The sequence below is a fragment of the Boleophthalmus pectinirostris genome, unplaced genomic scaffold (genome assembly GCF_026225935.1).
Source record: "Boleophthalmus pectinirostris isolate CB_2022bp ecotype Guang Dong unplaced genomic scaffold, ASM2622593v1 HiC_scaffold_5, whole genome shotgun sequence".
NCBI classification, from domain to species: domain Eukaryota; kingdom Metazoa; phylum Chordata; class Actinopteri; order Gobiiformes; family Gobiidae; genus Boleophthalmus; species Boleophthalmus pectinirostris.
This window is the reverse complement of record NW_026571404.1, coordinates 31,586,458-31,605,534: the sequence shown is the minus strand read 5'-3', so window position 1 is coordinate 31,605,534 and position 19,077 is coordinate 31,586,458. Positions and strand designations below refer to the sequence as shown.

The 19,077-nt window shown below is 37.5% G+C and overlaps 1 protein-coding gene across 1 annotated transcript in view; it reads left to right on the top strand.

The window, feature by feature from the left end:
* Positions 1 to 19,077, top strand: part of spock2 (SPARC (osteonectin), cwcv and kazal like domains proteoglycan 2) — a 91,315-nt gene that overhangs the window by 66,240 nt on the left and 5,998 nt on the right. Inside the window, exons 5-8 of the mRNA XM_055162667.1 lie at positions 3,258 to 3,366; positions 4,649 to 4,783; positions 12,136 to 12,354; positions 14,791 to 14,853. Coding sequence (XP_055018642.1) covers positions 3,258 to 3,366; positions 4,649 to 4,783; positions 12,136 to 12,354; positions 14,791 to 14,853 — 526 coding nt within the window. The remainder of the gene's footprint in view (positions 1 to 3,257; positions 3,367 to 4,648; positions 4,784 to 12,135; positions 12,355 to 14,790; positions 14,854 to 19,077) is intronic.

The following is a 19,077-nucleotide window of genomic DNA, read 5'->3' as shown; positions in this document are numbered from 1 at the left end:
ATGTTCAAATGTTCAAATGGCTATCTAGTTTTGATACTGGCAACCCTGCAACCTCCACAAAATTTAAAAGTGCACTGCGCAACAAACATATCCATCTAGCATTTACTGTATTCATTACGAATGTTTCTATTGCTCAAAAAAACATTAATTCCTTCAGTGCATTGGGGCGCCTCTCCACAGATCAGAACTGTAATGTAGTGTAGTGCTGTAACCTGCTTGTCTCCCTTGTGATAGGTTTGATTTATACTGTGGAACATCTAGAAAAAGCAATAACATGTCCATGGAGACAAACAGATACACAGTGCACCTTTAAAATAGTCTATTAAATATTTTATACAGTATGCACAACAAACAACAAGACAGTGTAGATGGTACAATACCACACTGATTTCATTGCCATTTATAATTTATATCATCTGTATAATGTTTAAATTTTGCATATACAAGTCTTTTCATAGCAAACAACACAGTAATAACATATCACAACAGTATCTTATCCAACCTGACTACTCATGGTTACCTTGCAACACCGTTATCAAACTGTCATTGCAGCTAAACACAGATGATGCTTTTAAGATTTAATTTACACTCCCTCCTTCCCTTTCAGTAGCATTCATGGACCATATGCCAGGTATAAAACTAGATTTAACATGCTACAAATGCGTAAAAGTGTTAGCGTCATGTTAATAAAAAATACCCCTCAACCCTGTCAAACCGTGACACAGATTGCCACAATATTGTTCCCCGTGTGCTAATGTAATGTGACGTGCGTATGGCTGCATGAATAGTTAAATTCTTCTCTAGCAGTTCTAGTGCTGGAGAGCATTGTAAGTAGCCTCCCATGGGAATTACATAGACAATAAGGCGTGATATATAGCCACAGGAGGACCAATTGGTGGCCAGCGTTGACAGATTCCCCAGCCTCTATTGATTTATGCTTTGTCTTTGGGATCACTACTGCTGACCTTGTGTAGAGGTGAGAGAGCGCATTCGGCAGCCAGTCCCTGATTCAAATTAAATCTTACTGTAGGGACTTCATGAATATTTGATGCTGCAATAAGTCAAAACAGGATTGTCTAGTATAGTCTAGTATGGGTTAAGAAGGCAAGTATGACTCTGGGTTTTAGTTTTTTTGAGTTTGGCATAGAAAGATTGCTTATAGATCTTTCCAGGAATTGTAAAAAGTTGCAGCACACAGCCTGGGAGCATCATAAGCATTCTATTCTATTCAGTTTAATGCAGAGACTATATATATAAATAGTGAACCTGCTAGCCTCCCTGTTCCAAATAGTAAGTGAGCATGGGCGCGCTTCCGGTTTCATCAACACTGGCTCCAGTTTCACTTTGTACTGAAAAAAACATCGCCTCTCTCCATAACTGCTGCTGTCAGACTCCTCATTTTAGTCTTAAATTTTTTGTATTAACTCACTCTACGTGATCCCAGTGTTTTTAATTTATAAATTATTTCCTATTTCTAATATGGAACTCTGCTCCAAATTTGCTCCAATAACTGCTTCATTTGACTGGAGCCAAACAATATGGGCAACATCACACTCTCTTAATCCACTTCTTTATACAGAACTATGGTTTAGTGGGACAGCAAAATTATAACTATATTTTTGATGCAATTGGCCTAACATTACATTAATATTAAGAAAAATTATATTAAAAATTACGACGTGCTGTTTACTAAAACAGGAATGGTCAGTAACTAGATTATTTAGCTTGTTTCATCACATTTCTGTCTGGTTTGAGAATAATTAGCTGGTAATAATAAAATGGCATTGGGGTGAGTGCAATTTTCCACCAAGGATGTGCAATTACTAAAATTTTAATTGTGGTTACTACTATTCCTCTGATCAGCTACAAAAATCTGTTCAAAAATAATATCACTGGAGCTTGTTTTGCTGCCTTAAAAGTGGTTTTAAAACACATAATTTAACAAACTGCACTATTTCTTACCTCACTGGCAAATAGTTTTGAAATAAGACTAAATTGCATATTGAAACTCAGAAACATTTTGCAAACATTTTACAAACCAATAATCCAGGTTTATCTAGTAAATCTGTAACCTTGTCTGGGATTCAGAATACACAGTACTTCTTCAATATTTTACAAAGATGTAAGTCTGGTCACCAGTGGCTGCTTACAGGAAAAAAGAAAGGAAAGACATGTCACAGGGGACAGAAAAACATGGCAGATTTCTGGACCTGTCACAATAAAAACATTTGAAGCATGATATATTGCTACAGAGAAATATAACAATGAAAAGTAATAGTGAAACTACTTTATGCCGCTGGCACAATAACAATAAAAGCAGGATAATCCCAATGAACAATTTTTCTAAATAGACAGCATTAATTAGCCATAGAAGTTATATAATTAACTTTATTCAGCCAAATCTTAGTCATACAGTAGTATTGTTGTACAACTAAAATAACAAAAATCTCCCCATTATTGCAAAGAATATACACAATAAATACTGAGCCACATAAAATATTCTTACATCTTTCATATATTGAACGATAAGTCGATATAGTAATTATCGTGACAGGTCTACAGATTCCCACAGAATTAACGAGCGAAGCACTAAATCCTATTAATCTGAGGTGAGAGAAATGTCATTTGAGCTCAGTGGAAAAAATAAATGAGATTGCACGTGTTTGGAGGGAGGACACGGGGACCAGCGTGATATACTAATGTATAAGAATTACAGAGAGATGTCATTCTGAATTTGTCAAGCAATCAGTAACCTATGAGAATTCCAGTCCTATGTTACACAAATTTGATCCAAGCCATGTTAGAATGCTCTTACCTCATCAAAAACATACCTGGAGTTGTGTTTTCTTTCATTCACACATGTTTGTGTAATCTTTTATTATTAGTCTGTCTGCATCTTCAAAATGCTCTGCTCCACCTTGTGTTGTCATGAATCAGTAGTATTCAAGTTAACATTTACCTTTGACCTTTGTTCTGGAGAGATTGACAATACCAGGCCTGAAATCATTCAAATTATCTCAGTGAATGTATAGAGTCTAAAACGCACTGGAGCACTTCCTGTATTAACACATGACATCACAAGGTGGAAAAGAGTGTTTTCTGTTTGAGAGAATATGTTTTATATTTTTAATGAGGAACCAGCATTTTAACATAGATGAAAATTGTGTAATATAGGAGTAAATTCTAGTAAATACTCCTTTTCCTTTTTGTGTATATGTGCGTTACTACCTGCTGTTTGCCTATGTTTTTGTTTACAGTGCAAGTTGGAGCAGCAGGCTTGTCTTACAGGGAAGGAGCTGACGATGAGATGCTCCGGTCTGTGTCCTTGTCCCACCGCCGCTCCCGCCACCAAGGACACCAAACGCGGTAAGGACCTGAGCGGAGACGGGGCGGGTGGCACAGAGCACGTCCAGTATAAATAGTAACAATAACAACAGAAGGAGGCTGCAATCATGGTGCCAGCCTGTGCCCGCTGTCCAAGTTATGACTCAGGGTGACTCAGGAGAAGTTGGTGAGATTATGTATTCATGTTTAAAGGTGCAATCTGTAACTTCTAAGGCGAAGGGTCCACTACTTGCTTGTCTCTATGGAGATGTTCTTTCTTTGCCTGGAATGTTCCACCGTAGGGCATTAAACATATATACCTTGCATTAGTTTGATTACAGGTGTTTTATAGCTCAAAAATAGCATAAAAAGCAGGAATTCTTGCCATGTGTAAGCTTGCTTCTCCATAAATCTCACTATTGCCCCGTTTCCATTGTGATTACCATACTGTGAAATAACCAAGGCAAACAGTAATATCTCCATGGAGACAAGCAGGTGGCGGACCCTCCACCATAAGTTACACAGTGCACTGTTAACACTGGAGCTGGACAATACAATGTGAAATTATTATTAGAATTTAAGTAAGGAGTGATCCAGAATTGACTTCTTTTGTACTAAGTCTGAAATTAAATGGTGACTTAAAGAAGCATCGCATAGTGTTTCTGGTGCAGGGAACGCTAACTACTTGTTTCTATGGAGATTAAATTATTAACCTTGATTCTTCCACAGTATGGCATTAAACATGTTTATCTAGCATGAACAGTATTTAATTAGACATGCTTTGTTTTGGTTTTGTTTGTTTTTTTGCTCAAAAATGAACTGAAAAACATGCATTCTTACTGTGAGTGGACTTGCCAATCCACTGTTTGTCTTCATGAATATAAATAAGTTTAATGCCATATTGTGGAAAACTTTATTCTGAACAAAGCTATTTCATCTCAAGCAGGTGCAACCTATATTTAATTCTGAAACTTTATTTTTATTTATTTATTGAATACTATTTTTTTCTCAAATCATGCAGCCTTTTCACATTACAACAAAAATGGTGAATTATTTTCTCTTTACCTTACAGGCTTGACTTTCTGTTGTTTTAACATCAAAAAGCATGGTAAAAGTATATGCATTTAAAAAAAACCTCCTAAACTAGTTTGGAACATACAAACACAGTATACCAAACAGAAAATTTTTATGGTATGTGTAACAGTCAATAAAATAAATAAAATAAAAAACAGTGTTACAACAATAAAAAGTATTAAAACGACTAAATCCCATTAGCATTTGACAGCATGGAAACCCTGAGCCAATTTCCTCCTTTTCCCCACAGAGAGCTGCACCGGGCAGGATCTGGCTGATCTGGGCGAGCGTCTAAGGGACTGGTTCCAGCTTCTGCAGAGCAACGCCAAACAGAACAACAACAGCAAGAGTGGAGCCAAGAGCAGCTCACAGAACTCGGCATCAGGCTAGTGCTTCTCTCATGTAACCTCGCTTAACTTAAAGGTCCCATATTATGCTTTTTACTACTATTATGCTATAATATTGTTTCCTCATCAACAACATACCTGGAGTTTTGTTTTGTTTCATTCACACATGTTAAACACACAAGCCCTGAATATTTAGGCTGTTTTCTATCCAATATAAAACACTGTGATATCAGTTGGCAATACAAGAAGCGCTCCACTGTGCTTTTAAACTCTATACACTTTCACTATAATAATTTGGATGATCTCAACCCTGTATTGAGCTTTGAAGATGTACAGAGACTAATAATAAAGGGTTACTCAAACGTTTGAATGAAACAAAGTGCTACTCAGCAACATTATAACAAAGCTCACAAGAATCCATTTGTTTAATATAGGACCTTTACAAAGATATCTTGAATTAACTTTTTGTTTGAAGTAATCTCTAAAAATGCATTAGATCACCTGGTTTAAATTTTCTATTTAAGAACCTGAAATAAAAGATGTTGAAATGTTTTAAAAGTTCGTACACCTAAAATATAATCTCAGGATGTGTTGACACTTGCACAAACACCACATTCAAATAAAGACAGAACTAAACCTGGACTAGACCTGAACTAAACCAGAACTAGATCAGAACTGAAGTAGGGCTAGTATAGGACCAAACCAAGCCTACATTAGAAAATGGGCTCAAACAAGTGTGAACCCTCAGGTACGAAGTCACATGCTGAAATATTTTTAAGGACCTATTTTGCTAAATTGACTTAAATGAGTCTTTAACCATGGTTTTATTGTCTGTCCTCTTTTTTAACTGAGTAATTCTTACATGTTTGACTCATCCTGCGTTATCCTGCACTCAAGGCTGAGTGCTCAGAAAATTTCTATTTCCACCAACCATTTAGCCCTGCCCACGGCTCTGTACTTGAGATTCTTTTTTAAAAATTCAGACTCAGAGTTAGTATAAAAATGTTCATTAAAAATGTGGCTTCCAATGAATAAAATCATATTCTGTCTGCATTAGAATACCAGAAATAGTATAAAATGTCTTATATAAGTTACAAGAATAAGGTTAAAGGGCCCATATTACGCTATTTTCTGATCTATTTTATAATGTTTTATCCTCATCCAAAACACACAAACCCTATATATTTAGGCTGAATTCTTCTCTCAAACAAAAACACTTGTGTGGTAATACAGGAAGTGCTCCATTGTGTTTTTAATTTGTAAACCTTCATTAGAACCATCTGGATAATTTCAGCCCTGGAATTGTCAATCTTTAATTTGAACTTTGGGGATGTAGATAGACTAATAATAAAGGATTACTCAAACATGTGTGAATGAAACAAAACTCCAGATATGTTTTTGATCAGGTAACAACGTTCTAACCAAAAGATCAGTAAATTTTACATAATATAGGACCTTTAAGGTATACTTCATTGTCCCTGTAGAAAAATGTGACCCATCCTTCAACTATCTACAATGAAATACTAAATCAGGGGTCCCAAAGGATTGAGAAAAAAAAAGAATAATGCATATCTGTCCACTTAAAACCTTAACATGTCATTCTATCATCTCTTACATCTAGAGGCACATTCAGTCTAGACATGATGAGTAAACGCCCAAGCATTCACGCATATATCTCACACATACATACCTTCTATAGCTGTAACCTGAGCTATTGGCATTTGGAAACTACACCATTCTCACTCAGTCTTTTTGTCTCCCTAAAACCTCCGCAGGCATAGCAAATAGCAAGCATATGAAAGGAGTCAACTTCTAAAGGTCATGGGATGCAGCTGAGAAGTTGAATAAATTGTCCTTCAAAGTAATAAAACGGTCAGTGTGTGGGCTCCAGATAAGAACCTGCTCTAATTGAAACCGGAATGGGAAAATCTCATGTCCGAGCCAGATAAAGTTTGCATTTTTGGAGGATGCCATTTTCAAAGGAACAGTGAAAAAGTGAAAGTCTGAAAGTTGGGTGGAAGGTATAACTGATATATTAAAGGTGCATTGCGTAACTTTGCTGGTGGTGGGTCTGTTAAATGCTTTTCTCCATAGAGATGTTATTGCTTTGTCTGAAATGTTTCACAGTACATCATTTAACATATCCATCTTGCATTCATTCAATTAAAGTTATTTTTATTGCTCAAAAATACCTTGAAATACATGCATTTATTTTTACAAAAAGTGGGGTCACCTCTCCATAGATATGATCTGTAACTTAGCTTAGTGGTGTCACATGCTTTTTTTAAGGAACTGGCCAGGTTTAATACCATATAGCAGAACATTCCAGGCAAAGCAATAGCATCTCCATGGGGACTGGGGAGCGGACCCTCCACCAGAAAAGTTACACAGTGCCTCTTTAAGTTATTGCCATTGTCATCTGTTGTAAAACTTATCAAATCTCTTAAAATAACTATGCAACTGACCTGAAACCCACACAGTATATTTAAAGATGCACTATGTATCTTTTTTGTGGAGGGTCCGTCACCTGCTTGTTCCTATGAATATGTCATTTCTCTGCCTAGAATGTTCCACAGTATGACATTAAACAGCTCTCCTTTACATTTATTAAATTACAGGTTGTTTTGTAGCTCACAAGTACATAGAAAAATAGGCATTCTGACTGTGAGCAGGGTTGCCTCTCCACAGATCTGACTTGTAACTTGGAGAAAAGAATTTGACGGACTTTCCACCAGAAAAGTTATGCAGTTCACACTTAAAATGATACCACAAACAATTTAAATGTGTAAAATCAGGTTTAATATTCCTTATTTAAACAGTTTAGTATATTATTGTATTATTTGACCTATAGGCTTTATCATAGACTGTATAAATATATAAAAGGACATATGTAGTTAAGTCACTGGCTGCCACGTTCCAGATAGGAAGTGAGCATGGGCGCGCTTCCGGCTCCATCGACTCTGGCTCCAACAGAAAAACCTCTCTCTCTGTAACTGCTGCTGTGAGACTTGTCATTTTGGTCTTAAAATGGTTGTATTAACCTCTACATGATCTTGGTGTTTTTATTTAGCTATTTTGGCTCTAAATCAGTTCCTATTTCTAAAATGGAACTCGTCTCCAAATTTGCTCCTATAATTGCAGCCTCAGTGAGCTTCATTTGACTGGACCCAAACGCTTTGGATGGCGTCACACTCTCTTAGTCCATTACTTTATATAGTCTATGGTTGTTATGGACAACATTATACCTGCTAGTTTCTGTTGCTAGAGGATTTTTGCCCTTATGATGTCTCTATGAGGTTTTTGGTGAGTCGTGCCAAAATCAATAGTGACAGATCACACAGTGGAAGCAGAGCTGCAGGTGGATGTCAATGACAATGAGGTGTGAAAACTGGAGGACTGTTCTGCTTTTAGATAGAAGGTCTTTGTTTTGATGCTATAAAAAAAAAAAATAACACCAGAAACTGAACATGTAGCTTTTAATACAAATTTGATGTTGTTTTGTTGGATTTTGCACTTTATTAAACATTAGCATTGGCATTGAGACACCACAAAATTATACAGTTTAATTACATTTAAAAATAGATAGTACAGGAAAAAGTAAAGGGTCATATTTTTTGATCATATCTTGAATCATCTTTTGACCCCCAACTTTGAAAACCACTAGTCTATTGTGCCATATAACTAAATACATGAATGTGGCTATTACAAATTAGATGCACCATGTAACTTTTTGATTGGGGGTCCAACACCTGCTTGTTTCTACGGATATGCCTTCTGTGTCGAATGTTCCACAATATGACATTAAACAGTTCTATGTATTCCATTCCAGGTGATTTTATAGCTCAAAAATACCTAGAAAAACAGACATTCTGACTGTGAGCAGGGTTGCCTCTCCACAGATCTGACTTGTAACTTGGTCTGGTTTGGTCATGAAGTCAGAAAGGTTTAATGCCATACTGTGAAACTTTCAGACAAAGCAATAACGTCTCCATGGAGAAAAGCATTTGACAGACCCTCCAGCAGAAAAGTTACACAGTGCACCTTTAATGATTAATCAAAAACAAACCAACATTGCCATTTACCCAAACTTTTCAAATTTCATCGGATTCATTTTTAGGTAATATGATGTTTTCTGCAAAAAGCAAAATATCTCTAGCTTGTCTTTAGGCTGTGCAATTAATTTCATTGTAATCAAATCGAGATGCCATCATTTGAAACTGTCAAAGATCAGTTTTAATCAACAGGTGTACAGCTCATCTCCTGTCAGCAAAACATTTGGTTTTGAACAGCTTTCAGTGGAATACATTTGAATATTTTTGCGTTAAATCGTTGTGATTAAAAGTCTTGTTTTGATTAAGAAATATTTTGATGTTATTTATGACAAATGAAATTCATTTAATCAAAATATGTGACTGATCAGTATGAAAAAAGAAAAATAATAATTCATTTTTTTGCATATCACGCTGTAGTTTAGATTAGGGTTGTTCCGATACCAATGCTGGTATCGTTAAGAGCTCCAACACAACACATTTTTTAGGTATCGTATTGGTAAGTGCTCAGACTAAATCACCAATACCACGGTGTATTTGTGTGTACATCTGTTGCTAATGCTTCTGCTCTGTCAGAAGAATGGATTAGTATACTAGTATCAGCGAGTACACTGAAGCCAAGTATCAGTATTGGATCAGATCCCCCAAAAAATTGTATCACAAGAACACTAGTTTAGATCTCTACAAACATGTTCAGAAATGCATGGGGCTCTTGCATTAGTCTCCAAATTTACTCTGTGAACTATTATATACTATTTTATATTCATGAGTTTATAAATGTCAGAAAAACTACATTACATTTTACCATTGAGTGCTTTCACAGATTACAGCATGGATGAAAACTCACATACATTATGCAAAAGGAATTTCCGTTGGCAGTTGTTTCACTTGTTGTCATGCAAATAGATTTGAATAGGAAACTTCCATAGTATTCACCACGCTCCCAGCTGTGTACGTTTTAATTTGCCAAAACCGCGCCAGTCTGTTGTTTTATTGAGAGCCCAGACATAAAGACTCAGATATGGTTCACGGAAATGTCATACTGAGAATTACTGGTTCACTACTTAGGCACGGTAGTTATGCTTGTGCTAAGGAACCTAAAGAATTTTACACAAACTAAGCCTATGTTTAAAGGTGCACTATGTAATTTTTTGGTTGTGGGTCCATCACTTGCTTGTTTCTATGGATACGCCATTGCTCTGCCTGAAATGTTCCACAGTATGATATTAAACAGTTCTACTTTGCATTTATTCAATTACAAGTGGTTTCATAGTTCAAAAATACCTAGAAAAACAGGCAGTCTGACAGTAAGCAGGGTTGCCTCTCTATAGATCTGACCTGTAACTTGGCCTGGTTTAGTCTCCATGAAGATAAAAAGATTTAATACATACTGTGAAACATTCCAGACAAAGCAATAACATCTACATGGTGAAAGGCGTTTGAAAGACCCTCCCTCAAAAGTTACGCAATGCACTTTTAAAGTTGGTGAAGCTGAAAAAAAAAAAAAAAGTTAACAGTTAGAAATAACACTTACAAATAAATTTTAAACAGTTGGTAGTGGTCCAGAGTTCTTGCTCATTTACCGTATGCTTTCTGAGCATCTTCATTATTCATCACAATGAGTTTCATTACTCTCAGGGACCAGAATCGAGTTTTGTCGTCACAGTAAAGCTATCAACAACTAGCATGCTAACACACACTTCCTGATTATCAGACAGTAAACACTGCAGCTTACTTATTTTGACTTCAGGAGCTGCTTATACAATATATCTGTACTGGGGCAAGACAGAGCTTTTTCAAATACATGGGAGGCAATTGGGTAGAGGGACGTTAAGCTGCTTACTGTTCCAGTCCTGTAAAATATTATTCATCATTGTGATTAAATGACCCATATTATCCTATTTTTGATCTATGTTATATTGTTGTTTCCTCATCAAAACATACCTGGAGTTGTGTTTTGTTTCATTCACACATGTTTAACCCTCAAACTCAGCATATTTTGGCTGAGTTCTTCTCTCAAACTGAAAACACTCTGTCCCATCTTGTGATGTCATGTGGTAATACAGAAAGTGTTCCACTGTTTTTAAACTCTATGCACCTTCATTAGACTGATGCTGATGATTTCAGCCCTGGAATTGCCAATCTCTACTGAACTAAAGGTTAAAGGAGCCATTAATTTGGAATACTACTGCTTCATGACATGACAAGGTAGAACAGAGCATTTTGAGCTTTAGAGATTTAGACATACTAATCAAACTCAAACAAAACACAACTCCGGTATGTTTTTGATAAGGAAACAACATTATAATATGGCTTAAAGCTCACAAGAGTCAGTTTAGTGGATCAGTAAAGTCCTTAGCATAATATAGGACCTTTAAGATAAAACTTTTTACCTATAGAACCCTACTCTAATTTTGCATACTTTGCTAAATATGAGCCAAAATGTCAGTTGAATGATTAGTGGGCCAGAAACCACAATGTTGGAGAACTGCATGAGGTGTTTGCAAAGTTGTATCTGGGGAGCTGACATTAAAAAAAGACATATTGTGAAAACAGTCCCAATCTCTTTAGAATGAATGTGAGAATAAAATGTGCTTGGTGATCCTTTCTCTGTATGCTGGCCTCAACCCAAAGAAAAGCAGAGAAAATGAAATCTCGAGATCTCCCAGCCCTAGTGCTTTAATTGTGTTCCCTCTGTGTCTGTGTGTATTTGATTAGCCAGAGTAAACATAGATGTAGTGACTCTCATAACATAAGACACAACAAATTAAAATGCCCTCTGCCGCTCGCACAACCGCCTTCACTACAAAGCATTCAATTCAATGGAAATTAGCCTCACACTGACAATGACCATGCTGCTGTTATTTTCATTTCAAAATACTTTATGAAATGCCCCACTATTGCTAGCAGAGGGCGATAGACAGCTAATTCAACTAAATTAGTTTCAGAAATGTATGTTTTTGTTACGAATAGCTTACATAAATTAGAATAAGTTAATTAGATTTGCAATTTAAGTGTTGCAATCAAGATTCAATTCTAAGTCCTCATTGTACTTACAGCCAACAGTGTTCCCTGATTCCCTCTTTTATGAGCTTTTAACCAACATTTTTAACTTGGCTAAAAGCCAAGAAGCCATAGAAGTAAATTTATAACTAATAGTAGGTCCCCTTTAAATAATTGGAGCCTGTGATATTTGCTAATTCAGTAAAACATAAAATATCTATACAATGGTGTCCAAAAATTCATAATCAAACTAAATAGTAAAATATCATATGGGCATGACTTTATCCCCCAGTGGATCTCATATTGTTGTTGTGTGTGTTATGTGTGTGTTTGTGCAGTGCTGGACAGGAGCCTGGGGGCCAGCTGTAAGGACTCCATAGGCTGGATGTTCTCCAGACTGGACACTAATGGAGACCTGTACCTGGACCAGGCCGAGCTGGCTGCCATCAACCTGGACAAATATGAGAGCTGCATCCGGCCTTTCTTCAACTCCTGCGACTCCTACAAGGACGGGAAGGTGTCCACAGCCGAGTGGTGCCTCTGCTTCTGGAGAGAGAGTGAGTCCACACCATATACTGATTATATACAAACAAAATAAATGAAATGACCCATTGTGTTCCGAACAGGCTCCTTGTTTTGGTTTTAAAATGTTCATATTAACCCGCTCTGCATGATCCTGGTGTTTTTATTGAGCTATTTTGTTTGTACATGAATTCCTATTTGTAATATGGAACTAGTATCTCCAAATTTGCTCCTGTAACCGCTATAACTTCTCCTTCCATGAGCTTTCTTTTTTTTTTTTTTTTTTTTTTTTGAATAATGTTTCTACCAAGTTGCTGCTCCTTGCATTCGTACCTTTGGTGTGTTTTCTGTTTCATTTAATTAAGATGAGAATACTAAACCATGGATAAAGTAGTTCTAAACTAGAAAAGCACTCAGAGAGCGCAGACCTCCGCCAAGGACTACCCCCATTTTTTATATAAATTGCGATAAAATCAGTCTTCTGGATCAGATCCGGATCAGCCTGTGGAATATGAAAGAGGATCCCATTGTCCATCCCTGAGTCAAATTTCATGGGGTTTGGTCAATAATTAACCGAGATATTGAGAAACAAAATTTTTGGCCCCATTGACCACAATGTTAACAAAAATTTCAAAGTGACCCAGAATCCAGGATTTCTTCCGGATCACCCCCAAAATGAAATCAGTTCTTCCTTTTCACATTTCCAACAAATCCTGAAAATTTCGTCAAAATCGGTCCATAACTTTTTGAGTTATGTTGCTAACAGACAAACAAACAAACGCTGGCAAAAACATAACCTCCTTGGCGGAGGTAATAACAATTAACCCAAAAGAGGGCATAAATATGAATAGATTACTGTTAGTCTCTAAATAATTTATTTTAATGTCTTTCTTATTCTGTAAAACATTTGGAATTACTTTGTGTACGAATTGTCCTATACAAATAAACTTGCCTCCCCTGCAAGGGGCCACGCATACCACACCTAGAGACCCCCCACGTACCATAGTTTGAAAAACACTGACACAAACCAAGCCAAAAAATCCAACCTGCTCCTTTCCTGCCCTGCACTTGGGTTTGAACATATCTACCCCTCCTCAGGCCTCATAACTTCACATTGAGGTGAGCTGACATGCTATAATCCCCCAGCAGATCTCTCATACTTGGAGATATCTTTGTTGTACCATACTACTGTACTGAACTGAACTCTCGGCCCACTTCTCTCTCAGCCCTGTGGGGAACATTGTATCCAGGAGGCAGTACACATCCCTGCTGCTTGCCGACAGCCTGTTGCTCCTAAAATCCTCTGAAGCTGAGTGAGTCTACCACAGAGCCATGTCCAAAAGAAATAAAGCTGGAATTATTTTAGAGAAGCAGAGGAGAGCTATCTATAGAAACAAAAGGCATTGTTGTGGTGGTTGAAAAGAAAGAGGTTTTAAAACGTGTGGAGAGGAGACTAGTGTGCACCCCACGCAGGCGCTTTAAAAAGAAAATATTGATTTGCTAGTATTACAAGTGATCACAAAAATCTCATCACTGGCATAGGCCTATTTCAGGGTAACGTAGCCACAGTATGTAACTTTTTAACCAGAAAATAGACTAAAATAAAACGCATATATATTTTTTGGTAAGATAGGTTGTATTTATTGCATTGAAAATTGTATAAAAACATACGTTCTTACTGTGACTGTGGGCTTGCATTTCCACAAACCTGATTCTTATGTGGCCTGGATGAGGGCCTTCTCCAGTTTGTTTTCATGAAAGTGTTGTTACTGTTGATTGTCCCCGAATATGGCTGCTTGCGAGGGAAAAAAAGATAAAAAATATCACAGGGGACTCAAAAACATGACTGAAAAGTCATTTTATTTGAAATGATGGGTATGCTCCTTCTTTTCTCATGTGTCACTGAAAAATAAATAAAAAATCTGTTTGCGTTTGGTTCTGCCTCTAGACATGAAAAAAAGAGAGACATCATTCTGGGTTTGCCAAGCATCAACCTTTCAGGCCTGGTTCTTGAAATGTTATAATGTCTAGAAGCATAACGCACGGCTCCAAGTTGTATAATGTGTTTATACCACAGCTACAAAATGAAATGTCTCACTTGTGAATGTGAAAAGCCTGTTCCCTGTCTGTAAATGTCCAAAATTTCAGTTCTTTCAATGTTTTAAATGATGCTAGGTACTATATTCTACCTACAGTAGCTGAGCATTTCTTTCCCCAGGGATGGCAGCAGAGCAGTGATATAGAACAGTGATTTGGTTCTTGCCGGACTACTTGTGCGTTATGCAGTATTAATGCACCACAGTTAGCCACTGGAATTCTCACTGACTGTGGTAAACTGATTTTAACCATCCCAGCTCTGGGCTTTTTGAACAGAAATTTTCTATTGCAATTTCAATGAAGAATACCACTTACAACAAAAGACACTGGTTTGTGCACCCCTAAAATATCTTTCTTTTTGTTTTCTTCTCCAGAGCCTCCGTGCCTGGCTGAATTGGAGAGAATCCAAGTGCTGGACGGAGGCAAGAGGAAGTTGGGTAAGTCTCAGTTAGAACAACGCGATTGGACGGGCTCTGTTTTGGTCCGGGGGCTTTTGGTCCAAACAGATGACAAGCAGGAGGCCAGGATTAGTGCAAGATGTCTTCCTCGGATTAGAACGTCATTATAACAGCCGGCACAGAGAAGCTGGCCATAAGTGTGTAAAATGTACTGTGTGTATGTGTTACAAATAGGCCGAGGTGGGTGGAGTAGCTAGAAGCTAGTAGTCAAGGAAGAGTACCATTACTTCAAATGGTACTCAAGTACAAGTACAAAGTTAAAAAGTACTACTACTCAAGTAAGAGGTACTAAAATAGTGCCTGTCTGGATGTAATATCTGATTTATAATATGAAGTTAAAGGTGCTGAACCAGATTTTTTAAAATGTGAATAACAGAACTAGTTAATTTTAAATTGTTTGCTGTGGTCTAAAGTTATTCCTCACTTACCTTATGCATTCTGAGAATTATTCACTGCTATGAATTTGTAATGAGTGCTTTTCACAACTCTTCAAAAACTTGTTTTCTACTACATATTGCCAATCTCTACTGAACTGAACTTTTCTACTAGTACAAACAGTACACAGCAAACTTATTTTGACCTCAAGAGCTGCTTATAAATATATAGGATTATAGGCACTTAAACAAAGTTGGAAGGACAAAATATTATATAATGCACAACATCTAGTATTGTCAGAATTAGAAAAACTAAACCATATCTTTGGTTTTGATGCAAAAAACACAAATGTTCTAATCAATTCATATTGTCAACATAAAGCTTTTGTCACTTGTAGATGGTCTTACTGTTTCTTAGTAAAATATTATTCAAATAGGGCCAGAAATACTGATACAGTTACATTGAAAAGTTACTTAAAGGACTTAAAGGTGCACTATGTCACTTTTTGGTTGGGGGTTCGTCACCTGCTTGTTTCTATGGAGATGTCATTGCTGTGCCTGGAATGTTCCACAGTATGACATTAAACAGCTTTCCTTTAACATCTCCATGGAGAAAAGCATTTGATGGGCCCTCTACTAGAAAACTTACACAATGCACCTTTAAGTAACTGAGCACTAACCACCCCTTCAAACAGGTTGGCAGTGTCAAGCTTCTCCAAGGACAAGACGCAAAGGAGAGAGAGGGAGATGGAGAGAGGGGCAGTGAGTTGTGATGTGCGTTTGAAACATGGTCACTTCCAGGCTGTGTGGCCACTGCTGTTATGAAGAAAGCCTTGCTCATTTGTTCTCTCCATTTGCGATAATGTAGAGAGGGAGAGAGAGAAGAGAGAGGAAGTAAGTGTAGGACCACGACAGAGCCATCCATCTTTAATGAGTCTGCTGCTCAAGAGGGTGAATCATTACCTGAGAGAACAGAGTGCTCTATACAGTTATGTGTCATGGTCACTCTTGTTCAAAATGGGTCTTGGCTCTTCTCAGCGTACACTGCAGAATGGCAATCTTAGTAAAAACATTGGCTTAAAGGTGCACTGTGTAACTTTTTGGCTGGGAGGCCGTCACCTACTTGTTTGTATATGTATATGCCATTGCTCTGCCTGAAATGTTCCACTGTATGACATTAAACAGCTCATGAAATTGTGAGCTTCAAGTCATGTTAGAATGTTTTTACCTCCTCAAAAACATACTTGGACTTGTGTTTTGTTTCATTCACACATGTTTGAGTAACCTTTTATTATTAGTCTGTCTGCATCTTACAAGCTCAAAATGCTCTGTTCCACCTTGTGATGTCATGAAGCAGTAGTTTTGTAGTTAACAGCTGCCTTTTACCTTTAGTTCATTAGAAATCGGCAATTCCAGGGTTGAAATCATCCAAATGATTCCAGTGAAGGTGCATGGAGTTTAAAAACACATTGGTGGAACAGACAGTTTTCTCAGCCTAAATTTGCAGGTGTGTTTGTGTGTTAAACATGTGCGACTGAAACAAAACACAACTCGGGGTATGATTGTGATGAGGAAACAACAATGTAACATAGATCAGAAAATAGTGTGATACGGGCCCTTTAAGTAGTGCCGTACAAATCTCACAAAGGTTTTACAAGTTTTACCAACTGCATAAAACAGCTAGAATTTGTATTGCCTCAGCTGGACAAAATATAAGTTTGTACACTGAAAAATTGCATTATAAATCTGAAACATTTGCAAACCAGACAAAGAGCTGTTGTGATGAATGAACTTCACTTTTCAAAATTATGACCCAAAGCAGTCGAGAAACAAACTGTCTGCACATTTTCTTGTTTATGTAATTGTTGTAAAATTGAAACTTTTCCCCACCTCCTTGGTCCTATAATGATTAGCTCAGGGCTCTCTGCGGAGACCACAACCTGCTGACTTATTGCTTACCTCCCTCTAGCTTTCTCTCTCGTCTTCTGCCCCACTCTCTCTCTCTTTCTCTCTTTCTTTCTCTCCTTGTCCCACACTCCTTATCTCTCTCTTTTGCCGTCTCCCCCTTTTTTCTCTCTGTTTCTCTTTCTCCTTTTCACCCACTTTCTCTCTCTCCCTCTATCTCTTTCTTTCTGTATCTGTTTCTCTCTCTTTTTCTCCCCTATTTTCTCTCTTTCTCTCCCTTCTCTCTCACTCCTAGTCTTTCTCCTTCTCTCCCACTCTCTCGTTCGCTCTCTACGCCCATTTTCCTTTTCTTTCTCTCTCTCTCTCCTTTTCCCCCACTCTCTTTCTTTCTCTCCCCTCCCCCCTCTCTCTCTCTTCCTCTCCATCTTTCTCTTCTTCCCTCTCTCCTTTTCTCCCCTGCATCTCCCTCTCTGTCTCTCTCGCTCTGTGTCTCTTTCTCCCCCCTCTCATTTTCTCCCCACTCTCTTTCTCTCCCTCCCTCCCTCTCTCTCTGTCTTTCTTTCCATCCCTCTCTCCCTCCCTCCCTCCTCCCATCCCTCTCTCCATTTATATTCATAGGATACAGAATGAGCTGCCACATATACATGCATTACATTCTCTCGTAGTCTTGGCTTTACGAGATAAGCCATGATGCCATTTGTTTATCCGCTTTGACAATACGTGGCCCATATTTCATTCAGTGTGTTTAGTTTTACTCTCTCTTTTTTTCTTCAGATTTGTAAAAATAACTGTGACATCGTGATTCTGCAATATCAGTTTCACAAAAATATAATGGTTGGTTATAGTATTGTATTTCTATGCAGTAGATGTTTAGTTTCAGTATACACTAAAGAATGGGAACTACATTGACCATGATCCTTTGCACTGTTTTGATACAGCCAATATGAACAAATTACTACATTTTAAATCTCAATCATTTTGAGATCATAATGCTAGGACTCAAATTTTGCGGTAAAAGTAGCACAATTTTCTATAATACTGTTACAAAAACCTCATATGTCACGAACAATAGATACAATTTATGGCATTTTCATGGATTTCCTGTTTACAGCTACCCTCCGCTCAATTTAATTTCTCTCCAGCAACTAGGTCAGGAATCAAAATACATTAGACGGTTCGCAAAAACCCCGAAGTGCGAGCTTGGGCATCAGCCAATCAGGGAAGAGCCATATAATGTTGTCAATGATTCCCGAGATTGAGGATTTAAAGCCGGAATAAAGAGAATGTTTGGTGAATTTCATCAAGGGGAAAGACGTTACTGTCCTTCTTCCTACAGGATTTGGGAAAAGCTTAATATACCAGTTAGCCCTTTTAGCGGCGCATTGCATACGTCACGACCAAATAGCAGCGATTGGTTAAATGATAAAAAGTACCCAGACAAAGGTTTGTTTTGGAGCTCATTCAAGCTGCTTCTTCAGTTCTGGTCAGAATGCTGATGGATAGCATATGTCTCCCTGAAGGGAGGAGCTAACTACACTGAAACTACTCTGAAACTAACACACCTACTTGTTTAGTTTGTGTTTGTTGGCTAAGTCTATTTATTGAACTGCTACTACACAAGTGTGAACTGTGCCTGAGTCATATTAGCATATTCGTTCAGGCCCCTGATGGGAGCTCTCACACCTATTAGTATACTGGCTGTCACTATTGTTTTCCATGTTTTGATTTACGTCTGAGGATGGAGTTGTAAATAGGAGATAAATGATGTCTAAGCCCCTCACTCTAGTTCAAAGATGGATTGTCTTTCCTAATAACAAATGCCTCCCTCAATTTCCTTTCAAACCATTTATTTTCTTTGGCTAAGATGAGCTGTGAAATGTCTTTGTCCAGTTGGAAGAATTAAATTTTCTTTTGCTATGGATCA